The following is a 14,348-nucleotide window of genomic DNA, read 5'->3' on the forward strand; positions in this document are numbered from 1 at the left end:
TCATGATTGCATAGGGGAGAGAACAAGCTTCATCCAGAGGCAGAGAAAGGGAAGTAGCCGGGCGAGGGGGGAGAGAGGAGGAGACGCACGAAATGATGGATTGTTACAAACAGAAACCTTCCTGGGGAATACTAGGTGGGATCAAAGGTGTGAGATGTGGGAGGGAGCTCAGCGGCTCAAACTCCCTACCCATCCCCCTGCAGCCAATATCATTCATATTTGTCTGTGGAGAGAATGCAAAATCAACCTGTGGCTCATTGGAGCCTCACAGCAGTTAGACCATACACACACGGACGCTGTCGGCCCCCTTTGGGCGAGATACAGATAAACCCAACTAAATAAAATGTGTGCCTCACTAGGATAGGAGCATTTTAAATGCAAACGCAACCAGAATAAAACTTTCCCTAAAAATAAAATTGCTTCAGAGAATTTTTTTTTAAATCAGACCATTCCACAATCCCACATAGAAATCAGACTTTGGTGGCAGGGTCAGGAGGAAAATGTCCTTGATCAGAAAACCAGAGCTTGGAAACAAGGGTCGGAGGAAAGGATAATGTATTTATGATGTATTTCCACAAGATACCTGTAGATACTTGTAATGGGCTGGATGGCTCAGCTCACTCTGTAATGTGTAGCCCTAAACAGCTTTCACCATTCATTTGTACTGTATTATATTGGACTTACGTTTGCAGACCTCTGGGGAAGACATAGGTTTTCCCCTATCTCTGTAAAATCCTGGTTTGCACCTTTGACATCGATGTCCCTCCGTGTTGTGTTTGCAGTTGTCACATACTCCACCGCTGTGTTTCCCAGATGCCAGCCAAACACTCAGGTTGAAGTGGCAGCTATCAGCATGGTTGTGACAGCGGCACTCTATTAGGGAGCAGGGAAATGCATTTCTCACTCACGTTTATAAAGCACGGAGCCTACAGTATCACTCGTGTGACAGTTTCATTGCAATGAACTTAGGACCAAATTAATTTATGCCAAACATTTTTCTTTTGCCTGCCTTCCTGGGTTTGTATGGGGAGACTTTGGCAAACCAGTAAAGTGGGTTGAAAGAACCCTGGGTAACAGGTTTACATTAAAAACAGAAATGTCAAAGCAAAATGAGACTCCTAGTAAATCCTAAGAAAGACTGACAGTCAGGTGAAAAAGCCAGTAGTCACGAACTGTATACCTTATCTAAGTATCTAAATTAAATTACAGGTGGGCCTGGACCAAAACCCCAGATCTGAACACTGCCTAACTTTGGGAAAGCTAAGATCCAAATCTAGATCTAAACTATGTGGCTTGGACCATCTCCACTTTTAGTGTTGTCCTGTTTATTTCCACCTATAGAACTGAGCCCTTTGGGCCATAACAGATTTATCACTACTACGGCTAGTTGAAAATTTCCTGTCAAAACTGGCTTGGGACAGAAAATTGTGTTTTCAACTACATTTTTTTTAAAGTGTCTGTTTTTGTCAAAAAACCAAATGCCTGAAAACAGAAATATTTTGGCCCAAACACCAGAATTTAGATTCATATATGCTGCCGCAGTGCCTTATGAAACTTGTAGTCCAGTTGACTCATATCCCCATTCTCTATGGCTGGGTTCCTCAGCTGGACTTCATCTTCCATGATGCACCATAGCCATACGACTCCCAGGATACACCACTTCTCAACAAGAGGGAAAACCATGAGGCACCATGGAGAGGCAGTCCAACCAGGGAGCCATCCTGTAGAAAAGAAAGGGAACATGAGACAACTGAACTACAACTCACACGTTGTGACAGCATTTTGGAATAAAAATATTTCAATATTTGGTTGAAACATTTTGTTTTTTGGCCAAAATATTTTAGTTTTTGGCTGAAAGATTTCAGATTTTGATTTTTTGCCTATTGTCAAAATTTTCCCCAGAACCTCCCCTGTGTTCTAACCAGCTCTAGGCACTCATAATTTTGCTTTTGCAACGCAAATATAATAACAAAAAGATAAAGACTTTTCAGGATTGTTTCAACGTCCTGCAGTTTTAGCTTGAAGCATGCAATCTGATCCTACTAAAATTAGTATATGTAATAACAAACCTGTAGCCATCACTTTATTTTCCTAGATCGATCAACTACGACTCTGTCTGTTCTGCTCCAATTAGAATCTCCCACTTGGAAACCCCGTTGGCTTTTTTCCCATCCAGTTTAGACTGTAAACAGTTTGGAGCAGCAATTCTATACTTCGTGTTTTGTAAAGCACTGTGCACACCTTTAGTGCTGGATGAGAAAAAAAATAGAGATGGACAGATCTGATCCAGAGTTGGACTTCACTCCAAGGTTCTGGGGTGTTTGGATCCAGGGTTTTGGATAAGTCCACCATATAGAAATCAAACCTCCCTAAGTCTCCAAGTGCACAGAACTGGGGTGTTGTTTCAGGACACTATATAAACAGGCGTCGCCTGTGAAATTTAGATCCAGATCCAAGTTTGGATTCTGATTCTCATCACACAAATGCCCAAGTTTGTTTGGATTGGGAAAGGCGGCGGGGGGTGGGGCTGGAGGTTGGTTGAAATAAATTTCTAGTTATTAATAAATACATAATATAATTATATCTCATAATAAATATAGAGTTGGAATCAACTCAAATCAAAACATTCCTGAAACCTTGTTCCCATGCACATGCCAAGGACAGAGATCACTGAACCTTACTTTTCCCCCCATTAAACTTATCTCCTTAAGTTTTCTTAGCCTACTACAACTCTGTAGAGACTCATGCTTGGGAATGGTGAAATGAATGAGGGAATGTTTCTCTTTGAAGAGCAGAATTCTGCCTTGTATGTTCTATATTGCAATAGATCAAATAGACCAGCTACATTAAAAAATACTTTGATTGAAAGGATTTCCTAGCAGTTACCTAGCAATTCATTCCCCATCTGCTGCAAGAGCACCATAAATCCAAACTGGGTGAATTGTCTATTATAGAGCCTTGCCTACTTGGACGGTGATTTATTGCCCTGACACCCTGAATCATTAAGCTCCCCCCTACCCTCCACTTACTTCTGCATTCATTTGGTGCCCCAGTTTTTCCATCTCCTGGCTTCCAAGGCTGGTCATTGTATAATGGTTCACACCTTTCACAGTGGTTCCCTGCTGTGTTGTGTCTGCACACACACTTCCCATGGACCTGTCAGGGGAAGGAGAATATGTTCAAGCAGCTGAAAAAATTAACAGGACAGAGCACAGCACAGCCTCTGAGTGAGGAGGATTTCTCCTGCACAGTTCCTTCTCACAGCTCCCCAGCACTCTCACAAAGCCTACACCCGTCTAGAATTCCTACACATGCAGCTTTATTGCCTCATGAAGTCTCTAATAATGTGGGTTTGTTCTCTGCCCTCCTGTAATTTTGGGGTCAGATTCTGAATGGGTGATGAGGTGTGCCAGGCATTTGATGCCCCCTGCTGGAATAATAATACCTGGCTCTTATATAGAGCTTTTCACCATAGATCTCAAAGTGCTTTACAAAGGTGGTCAGTCAGTATCCTTATCTTCATTTTACCCATGGGGAAACTAAGGCACATAGCAGGTTGGTGATTTGTCCAAGACCACCAGCAGAACCAAGAAATGAACCCAGGCCCCCTTGATCCTAGTGTAGTGCTCTAGCCACTAGGTCATGCTGCTTGGGGTGTAGAAGGTAAGGTACAAAAGGGTGGGATGCTTCTTCCAGGAGGGCAGTCCTGAGTGAAGCAGGGACAGGGGAGGAAGGATCTCCCCTGTCTTAATCCAAAAGCATAGCTGGTCAGAGGCCTAACTGACTGCTTATTTTGATTGAACCAGTGAATAGAGTCATAGAATATCAGGATTGGAAGGGACCTCAGGAGGTCATCTAGTCCAACCCCTGCTCAAAACAGGACCAGTCCCCAGACAAATTTTTGCCCCAGATCCCTAAATGGCCCCCCTCAAAGATTGAACTCACAATGCTGGGTTTAGTAGGCCAATGCTCAAACCACTGCGCTATCCCTCCTCCCATTGAAGCCCTCCTGCCTTGGCACACCCTGCCCACTTTTTGGGTGAAAAGAGCAGCGAGTTTAGTCCTCCAAGAGCTCCTAGAGAGGCCACCCAGGATCAGCTGCTAGTGGAACCAACAATAATTGGTCCAGCAGCAGCTAGAAGGGCTGGAAGCAGGCAGAAGCCAATCAGAGCCCAGCGGGCAAGGTAAAAAGGGCTGGCTGCTTCCTCTGGGGATGGAATTCTGGGTGAAGCTGGGGTGAGGTTGGCTTGCTTGCCACTGTCTTAATCCAAATGCCCAGCTTGGTCAGGGGCCTAACTTTGACTGCATCTTTTAGTGGAACCAGGAAAATACTGTTTTGTTTTACAGGGTTGAATTTAAAGCCCTGAGTTGGATATCAGTTGAGTGCTGTAAAATTAAAGGGAGCTTGCTTTGCAAGTTGCTCTGTTAGTTCAAGCAAACCTGTGACAGATGGCAACAAAGCTCTCATTCCGGGTACCCAGTTGGCAAAGTCATTACTAGGCTAATGTGAATAGCAAAACTGTATATTCACTTTGGGAGGTGTGAGTGGAAGAGAAGAGCTTCCCTCAGAATAAGAGATGCTAGTATAAGTGTTCCAAGTAACCTCACAGTACAGTATCAGATTGTGGCAAATGCATAGAGGAAAGGCTTTTCCCTCCACTATTTAACAGGACATTAGTACAGTGGAATACCAGATAAGCAGGCAAAGAAGACAAGAAGCCCCTTGGCTCCCATTACTGGTTGTTGTTTAATGCACAATGGCTGAGTGCATCCAAGAATTGTTAATACCTGAGCACACAGGACTCTACAAATCTAGTTTCTTGAGAACTCTTGTGACAGAAGAGGGCCTTTTTAAACAGGAGATCCAAGTTCTCTGCTTGCATGGAAGGAAGATTATTACTTTTGAAAGAATGAATCTCCTTCAGGAAGTGCCTGCTATTTGGCCTAGGAGGCAGGAGATGGAAAAGGTAAGTTCACATTCTGCTTTTCCACCTGTCAGGCTAGTGGCTATCCATCACTGAGATGTACATCATGGGAAATGGTCTTAACAGCAGGGCAGGCACACTGGTGACTAAGCCCTATAGCCACATGGTCACAACTCTGGCCCAGTGCACGTGACACACAAAGTGAAGACTGAGATTTCATTTTTGCCTGAAGTGTGAATCTAGTTTTATTCTTTAATCTCACTGCTAATGTGAGTTATGATTTTCCATAGCCTTTCCCGAAAGTCAGATTTTATATTTGAACTCCTCCATCCCCCAACCTCATCGGTGTAGGTAATTTGAGATTATGAGAAGAATGTTAAAAATAACTGTTACCTTAGCATTCTCTTCTCTCCTATCCCAACCTCAACTCCAGCTCCCTGCAGCAATTTGCTCCCTACTCCTCCAGTTTCTAATCCTCTCAGACCAGCTATTTCATGCAGCTAGCAGAGGGGACAGGCTGCAGCTGATGCCACTGCTCCTGTAAAGCCAGCTGGCAGATTGACCGCCTCACAGAGCGGTTGGCTGCCTCCTCACGGAAGACTGAACACAGACTTCAGGGTATGCATTTCTCTCTCAGAACTCAACACCAGTAATCCTCAGGGAGATGCGATATCGAGCACATTATGTGGTGTCTCTCCAGAACAGGATGCAAGATGGTCAACCATGTCAAACACCTAAATCTGATTACAGAAGGGTCTATTATGATCATTTAGTTTGACCTCTGGCATGACAAAGGCCACAAAATTACATCCCGTGATTCCTGAACTGAGCCCAGTAACTTACAGTTGAATCATAGCATATCTATTAGAAAGACACAGTGCTTGACTGAAAGCCCCCAAGTGACCACTAGAGACTCTTTCATACTTTACCTGCCCAATATCAAGTATCACCCTCACATATCATTGTCATGGGCAGTTGAGAAAGAGAGAGACTGAGAGAGAGAGATTTACCCAATAGGTCTTTTCCCTCTTTAATTTCTCTGATTCTTTAATTCCTGAACCCTAACCATACATATCTGATGTTAGCAGACATAAAATGATTAATAAAGAGCATGCAAACCACACTTGACGAGAGAATTCTAAGTGGCTGGAACCATTATGTAAAGCAGAATATGCATAGTATTTCCATTCAGTTCTACATCATACCTCACTCTTTTTTTGATTTTTCCCTCTCTCTGGTTGAGCTCTTTTATCTTTTTAGTAATTGTTGTTGTTTTTGCTGCTGCTGTTTCTTGGCTGCTGTCAGTGTATTTCATTATTTTGCTACTGAATGAAGGTTAAGTTTGGAAGCCATCCAGAACCGAGCAACTGTTGCTGATTCGGAGAAAATGTTTGTCTTCGGGCTGTGTATTCACTTTGTAGTGTCGCCAGAACAGTTTTGGACATAGCAGTTTGCAACCATGTCAGCAGCAAGTCACTTACAGGCTTTTAGGAAGGGGACCATTTATGGGTAGTTGTCGTTGGTCTCATGAGAAACAGTGAAACACTCCTCTGCCCGTGTCTGCCTCAAACTAATCCCTGTTGTCCTTATGACCTCCCCAAATTGAGAGGTGCTTGCATGCTCTCTGGTTCTCCAAAGGGATTTTTGGCTATATCAGATGTCTGTGATTTCTGATATCATATTTGATCCTTAGAGGGAAATTCATGAACCTGTTCAATCATTTTGTGTGGTCAAATGAAAAGACTATTTCAACTTTTTCAAGCATGCAAAGCCCTAGAGGACTGAATGGCAGAGGGGATTACTGATGGGTTGCAGTACTTTCTACATTTAGGTCACCAGTTCAAATCCTGACAAGGTTAGGAGTGACTGAGGGCTATTACCCATTCATGTTATGTGGTGTTGGTCTATGTGATCTGAGTAGGTGGGTCTGAGTTCATGTGTCTGTATTACCCCTCTCATCATGACTGTTACCCTTGTAGGCATTGTCTGAGGAGAATGAATGTCCATCTCATTCCAAGGAGCTTCTGTAAAACAGGATTGAGAGATCCTGGCAAGGGAAGGTGGGTTAGGCAGTGTGGCACCTGCTCTGTGGATAAACAGAGGGCTTCAGTCTCCTGGACGGCTAATGAATCAGCTTTCCCCAAGTTCGCTAGAGAACAACAATGAAGAAAGTCAGTAATGTGGCAGTAATGAGTTAGGTGAATCCACAGGCCGGCCAGACCAAGTCACTTTCTGAACAGTGACAAAGGCATAATGTAGGGAATGCTGCTCATGATCTCACAAAGAGACAAAATTCATACATTACAACAAAGGGATGTCATAAAGTGAGCTGGGCCTTTGAGGGTTTCAAGTCCCCAATCTGGCCTTTGTCTGGTACTCAATCTCCTGTGACTGCAAGTCAGGCCTAGTGGGGGATATTTGAGAGCTGTCTGTCGCTCTGTTGCCCAATGCATCAAGCATCAACGTCTTGTCTGCACCTTCAATCTCATGCATGACTCCACCCAGCCAACATCTCAATCTGGTTTCATATTTTCTGTCTCAGTGCAGGCTTGACTTTTCTGTGTCTTTGGGCAGGGCTGCCCTCTTCTGTCTTGTATAGCGATGAGCATATTGTCAGTGCCTACCAAATAGCATACAAATAATAGCTGCTGTGTTGACATAAAGCCTGAGGAACATAGGACATTACAATTACAGTACTTCTGAGATGCAGTCGGTCACCTGGTTCCAATGATTACCCCATTGAATGGAGACTCGCTATTTCAAGTGAGGAAGAGGAAGGAGGCTCAGTATATTACTGGGTCAATGCATTAACCTGAACTTTTACCACAGTTCAAATCTACTCGGATCAAATGGTGAAAATGAGTTTGGTGGTCACATCCTAGATTCTTTTGGTCCACATCACAAAAGCACCAAACACTTTGGCATAAGTGGCCAGCTCTGCTGGGGAGAGACCCAGAACTGTCTTTCAGGAGAGAGAAGTGGTTTCTGTAAGTCAGACCTAAAGTACATTAACAGAGATCTTTGGATTCCCCGCATAGACATTACAGGTTAGAACCAGGGAGCCCTGCCATGGCTGTGTAATGGAGAAGCTTCAACACCATCTGTTCACACCAGTGGGCCAAATTCTCCTGTCACTTATACTAGTGTGTAAATCTGATGTAACTCCACTGACTAATGGAATTACTTGGGATTTACAGTGGTCAATCCAATGTTTGTGGCTATAAATTCCTTCCTTTATCTCATTTTACAGTACTCAGTTCATATTAACTACTGATAATGATAAACAGTAAAGTACATTCTGGGTGATATTATTTTTAGTTGGCGTATGAGGTTCATGTAGCAGAGTGCAGGGAGCTCAGCAGCTGGTATACTTACATCGTTACTGTGGATATTCACCTGTACAAAAAAACTGCCATGACCCTGGGATTTGCTAGAGTATCAGTGGCTTGAATCAAGTCTAATTTTGGACAGTTTGTAATGAATGGAAACCAATTAAACACCCTCTGAGATTGGCTGTACTTGAATCTTTGGGAGAGATGTTGGCCTCAAATGGTCTTTGATAGTTTTAAACAGATTTGATTATTTATTCCCCCTCTCCCTAATCTTTAAAAAGAAAAACAACCCCCTGAAGGCAATATAAGGAACATTAAACCATTTTACCAGCCCTAAGTGTATTTCCAAGTGCTTCCAATCAAAGGTTTCTACTGGCAGATGAGTGTGGTTCTTCAGCAATTAAGTGATTAAAATAACAAAACAAAAAAACCCCACCAACCTACCAGTAATTAACCAGTTAAGCAATAAAATGAGACTACTTTTGAATGGTTTACATTTCATTCTTAACCATTACATTTAATAAAAGGCTGTGATTAAAAGTTAATAGAGTCTCAGATAGGGAGTTAGTTTGTAACCCCATCTCACAAAATAGTTTAAAGTCAAAAGTGGAGTAGAAATGTTGCTTCCTACAAAAATTGTGTGTGTAACATAGAATGCTCTTTCAGGCCTTGATTCGGGAAAGCACTGAAACAGCCTTCCTGAATAGGTAAGTTTCTTGATTCAGAGCCTTAATCATTAGTAAAAGAGATTTTCAAGACATTAATAAGATTAATTCAGCACTACATGTGGCAGAGGGATGTGGGAAAGTATATTTAACTTGAATTTACAATCCTAGACTACATGCTCACTGTATGATAACATGGTCACCAAGGGCTTTATCATATTTGCTGCTATGCTGTACACCACAGCCACTCAAAACTTCACACTGACCGCATGGACAGAACTCAGATCCTCCTGCTTCAAAAGCACAATCCCTATTTCAGCTAATGGAGAATCTCCATGAGATGTTAGCAATACAGGATCAATGACCCTCAGGTTGAGTAGTTCTGATTCTAACCAGCAGAGGGCAGCTGACACATAAAGATGCAGTACATTACAGTATATTTTCAGGGTATAGTGAATAATAGTAGTACGGGCACAGCAAGTTAGCCTCCTTTGTAAGAAGGAATGGGGCTAACAGCCTAATTTCATTCAGAGCTCAACAGTAGAATGGGTGCGTTCCAAAAATTAGGGCGGTGTGAATCAATCTGGATAAAGAACTGACCTGAACCCTCACCCAAAATGCAAACCCAAACACTGGTGATTCTAAAAAGTTTGGTTAACTACTTTATTCATTAAATTTTCATTTTTAAGTGCCCCCACAATTGTAGCTGGAGGTTAAAGTATCAAAATACCACTGGGCTGGCTTTTCTCATGGTATTCTCACCCATCTGGGATTAGGAAGTAGTAGAAATCCTCTCAGGGTGCCTGCTCTTTGAGACTTTGAGCTCAATTTTGGAGACCCAATAAATTTGGAGACTTCAGAAACATTTTGCAGAAGAACTCAAACTATTGGGTCCTTATTTGAACTGAAATGAACCTCTGAAACCTGAGAGATCTGCTTACCATGACCCTTTTAGTGCTGCTGGATGTACTAGCAGGGAATAGTCCACAAGAAATTCATACCAGGACAAATGCACTTTCCAGACTGGGATGGTATCAGTCCCAAAGTTGGAGAGTATTTGAATCTGGGGTTTAGGCTTTGCCCATTATAAAGATGAGACTGTTTAGAACATTCTGGCCTGAATCTCAAACAATTCCAAAGTTTAGTGATGCTGAGTTTTGGTTTGGGCCCTGTTTCTAGTGCCAGGCAACAGAGATTTAGCTTAACGTAGGAATGTTCCTCACCATCTACATGAGCTAACAGCAACAACAAAAACTTGAGCCAAGTCCAGAAGCCCTTACTCAGATTTTACTCCGTCATTACTTAGGCAATATACCCATTGATTTTAGTGGAAGTTTTGCCTAAGAAAGAAATTCTGGATTTGGCCTTTTAGATGGGTTTGAACATTCATCTCTAGCCTTAGTTTAGATAATTTTGGGGAACTTGACTGTCACTCAGGGTATGTCTACACTGCAATTAAACATCCACAGCTGGCTTGTGTCAGCTGACTTGGGCTCACGGGGCTATTTGACTGTGGTGTAGACACTTGGATTTGGGCCCTGCGAGCCCGAGTCAGCTGACACAGGCCAGCTATGGGTGTTTAACTGCAGTGTAAACATACCCTCAAAGCCAGAGTTTTGAAGTCGGTTCTCATCTGTGGCTCGTTGGGCACCATACCGCATGGAGCCCTCTGCTGCACCACAGATGCTCCTGAGCAAATCCAAGTGAACCTATCTGTGATGCTAGCTATGGCAGCTTCTCTCTGACAATATCTGAAACTTAGCCATCTTTCTTCATCCAACGCTCCAGCAGGGAGTCCTGGAAAAACCTTGTATAACAGGGCTAGCAAAGATGCCAGGGATAGAATGTTCTTTACATGTGGTCCATGAAACTTAAACAAACTGCTTATTGTTACATAGTCGGTGTTATCTCTTCCTGTTCTTTCGAATGAGGAGCGCCAGACCCTGGAGTCCTAACTCAGTCCTTATTCAGGCAAAACAGTAGAGCGACCCTAGAACTCATTCTGAGGTGGCCTACAATACATTAACATTCCTGATGATAGTCACCTAACTGAGGCTAATTTCCCCCCACAGCAAAAACTGCTTTTTGAATTGCCATCTTCAACAGAGAGTAGCTCCTGGCAGCACTGAGTCTTGGAGGTCACATAGTCTGGCACAACTTGGATCCATCAGAGACTGTGGAAACTTAGTTAGAGGATTATCAGTGGAACAGCACAAGGTATTTTTTTAGGAGATAATATTTGCAAAAGGGGGATGACAGCCAAGTCACCAAGCAAAGTGCTGTAGAAAAACAAGTTTTACCTTATGTGACCCTTGTTTCAACTCCCCCTTACCCCAAACAAGAAACTGCAATAGGGCCAGATCCTTTTCCCATTTAAATCAATGGGAAAATTCCCTTTGGCTGCAATTGTGTAGGATCAGGCCCAGAAAAAAGTACAATTCCTCTCTGTAAACAAGGTAATAAGAGGAACTGATGTCTGAGGCAATTCATGTGAATTTCCTGGCAATGAGGGCACCAAAAACAAACAAAACGCCCCCCCAACACTTGTCAACAGCCAGTGGTTCTGCACTGAGTTTTATAAATCACTTTTTGGATACACAATGACCTTCCTTTGTCCCATATTTATTATTGTTTCATTTGCACTAAAGAAAGAATTGGGAAATATTTGGCAAATAGACTGGAAGCTTGTCTAGAAGCTATTCACTGTCTGTGCTCTCTGTCTGCGCTCTAAGCTCCTTTGTATGTTCTAGATGTACGCTAGGAAAAAAGTTGGGCTTAGCTACCAAATGTTAGCTAACTGCAACCTAAACTTGACCGCTGTTCCTTGTGCCCTACAGAGTCCTACAGCAAGGCCCTCAGCACATCACAACAGATATCCTTGCACCTCCCACAGAAACGGGGGGAGGAGGGAGAGGCTATTTTCCACTATGTCCAACAATTAAAAAAACCACAGAACATAAGAATAGCCGTACTGGGTCGGATCAAAGGTCCATCTAGCCCAGTATCCTGTCTTCTGGCAGTGGCCAATGCCAGGTGCCACAGAGGGAATGAACAGAACAGGTAATCATTGAGTGATCCATCCTCTGTCGCCCATTCCCAGCTTCTGGCAAATAGAAGCTAGGGACACCGTCCCTGTCCATCTTGGCTAATAGCCATTGATGGATCTATCCTCCAAGAACTTATCTAGTTCTTTTTTGAACCCTGTTATAGTCTTGGCCTTCACAACATCCTCTAGCAAGAAGGAACACAGATGTGCCTAGTCAGGGCATTCATTCCTTTCCAAACTGATGCCCATGTCCTACACTTACAATAAAATGCTCCTCTGTAATTTTCATGGGATCGCCTAGCTTCAATAAGTATTTCTCCTTCACTGACCTCCATGAAAGATCTAGTCACATAGGGTAGGGTGACCAGATGTCCCGATTTTTATAGGAACAGTCCCTATATTTAGGGCTTTGTCTTGTATAGGCGCATATTACTCCCCACCCTCTGTCCTGATTTTTCTCTTACACTGTCATGTCACCATAATGTAGGGAGAACCAAATGTTGTAGCCCATGCAGAACTGAGAGGAGAATTCTGCCCTTTGGGTGTAAACCTAAGGATACTACAAGATGATGCATAAATCATGTTTCATATCTTTGCAGCATCTCCCAAATGACTTGGGGGTAAGAGAGGACAAAGGGAAAACAAGAAAAAGGGTCATTGCTGCTGCAAGAAAACCCCAAATTTGAGATGTTTGCCCATAGATTTCTTGGCCATCACTTTTTCTCCTTTTTACTTTCTGCATTGAAATGGAAGAATGCCCCAAAGAGCTGGATCTAGGCTTTTCACCTAGTCTTGTGTCCCGTCTATTTGACTAAGGAGGGAATTTACAGGAACTTTGTACAAAGAAATATGAGCGTAGTTATAAAGATGCTAAATTTAACCTAGGAAATATCAGCTGCTGCCAGACAAAAATACCAATGAAATAATCCATAACAAGCAAAACCCAGCATTGAGAGAGAGCGTTTATTTAAAATGCTCGTATGCTTTGCATTTCCTAGAAGTACCATTTTATTAAATAATCAAAAGGTTTAAAAGGGCATAACAATCTTAAATCTCAAGATGCCCATTGATTTGTTTCTTAATATGTTCTATAAAACCTCTTCGGCCACATGATGGGCATTGCGCCTTCAGGGGAAGTGATACAAGGATCCCGAAACCCATCCTCAGTTCTTACTGAGTCCTTACCCAGGCAAAACACTAACCCTTGTCTCAGTGTAAGTGCTAGGATACATACTCCTTATTGTCTCCTGGGGTATGAATCACTCATGAAATCTATTTCAACAAAACTATTTCACCTTCTGCCCTGTGAAGTCATTTGATGGCACAAAACCCCTGTTCCATTGAGACTAATGGAAAAAAATAAGAGACATCCAGTCATAGTTTACAATGACTGTGCCAACAGCATGGACAATATTGTGTTTTCCCTTTTTGATGGGCAGTGTTTATTCTTCTACCAGCTGTATTCATTTAATGTGTTTGTTACTCATCTATTCTATTTCACCACTTGTATATTTAGCAGTTTGCAATAGAGAATGTGTTCTTTAAACTGTTTTTTCTACAGTTATGCCTTAAATGGGTCCACATTTACAGGAGTGGATAACATCACCCAATGCTAGCATACATGAGATGCTAGATTTATACCACGGCTGGTAGTAATTCAGAAAAAATCTTTTAAATATTGTGAAATTCATATGGTCTTTATTAATTGTACAATATCTAACTCTAAAAGTAGAAAACTTAAGACACCTAAGAATACCCATTCCAGGAAAAAAAAAAAAAAAAACAGAATAACACACGCACCATATACCTATATGGACATGAAATTAGTTGTGGAACGGGTTTCTTTAGTCTAGAATGTCAGAGTGTATCACGAATAAAGCATTTATGGCTGCTTTTGTTTTCAGATTCCATTATAGAGACAGAAAGCCTTATGGAAAACCACAGACCTGTTGACCTGTGTTGCTGCTCCTGGTTAAATGGCTTGAATTCTTGGCCTGGGATAGATCTTTTTTGATGTCCTTAGATAACACACTACATTTGGTTAACATAATTTTCCCATGACTGTTGTTATGGTTACTCCATACAATATGTACAGCTGAATCAGTATTTAGACAGTAATGGGGGCATCATTGGTAGTGAAGTCTGAATAGCAGCATTCGAACACCCTGCCCAGGTTTAAGGCCTCAATTCAGGAACACATCCTGATTCAGGAACGCACTAAAGCACATACCGCAGTGTAACTATGGGCTTTCCTAAGTCAAGGCCTAGAATTTTATTCCAAAGTGACTGCTGAAGATTACATTAATTATTAATCTCTTCACTGTTCAGCCAATTAACATTCTACTGAAAATGACGACACATGATATCGTAACTGCTCTAG

General features: G+C 42.3%; 1 protein-coding gene across 1 annotated transcript in view; it reads right to left on the reverse strand.

The window, feature by feature from the left end:
- The window catches only part of LOC128841075 (netrin-4-like), a 67,120-nt gene that overhangs the window by 23,348 nt on the left and 29,424 nt on the right, over positions 1 to 14,348 (reverse strand). Inside the window, exons 4-5 of the mRNA XM_054035777.1 lie at positions 3,030 to 3,156; positions 685 to 873 (exon numbers count right to left, since the gene is read on the reverse strand). Coding sequence (XP_053891752.1) covers positions 685 to 873; positions 3,030 to 3,156 — 316 coding nt within the window. The remainder of the gene's footprint in view (positions 1 to 684; positions 874 to 3,029; positions 3,157 to 14,348) is intronic.

Source organism: Malaclemys terrapin, chromosome 7, assembly GCF_027887155.1.
Source record: "Malaclemys terrapin pileata isolate rMalTer1 chromosome 7, rMalTer1.hap1, whole genome shotgun sequence".
Classification (NCBI taxonomy): domain Eukaryota; kingdom Metazoa; phylum Chordata; order Testudines; family Emydidae; genus Malaclemys; species Malaclemys terrapin.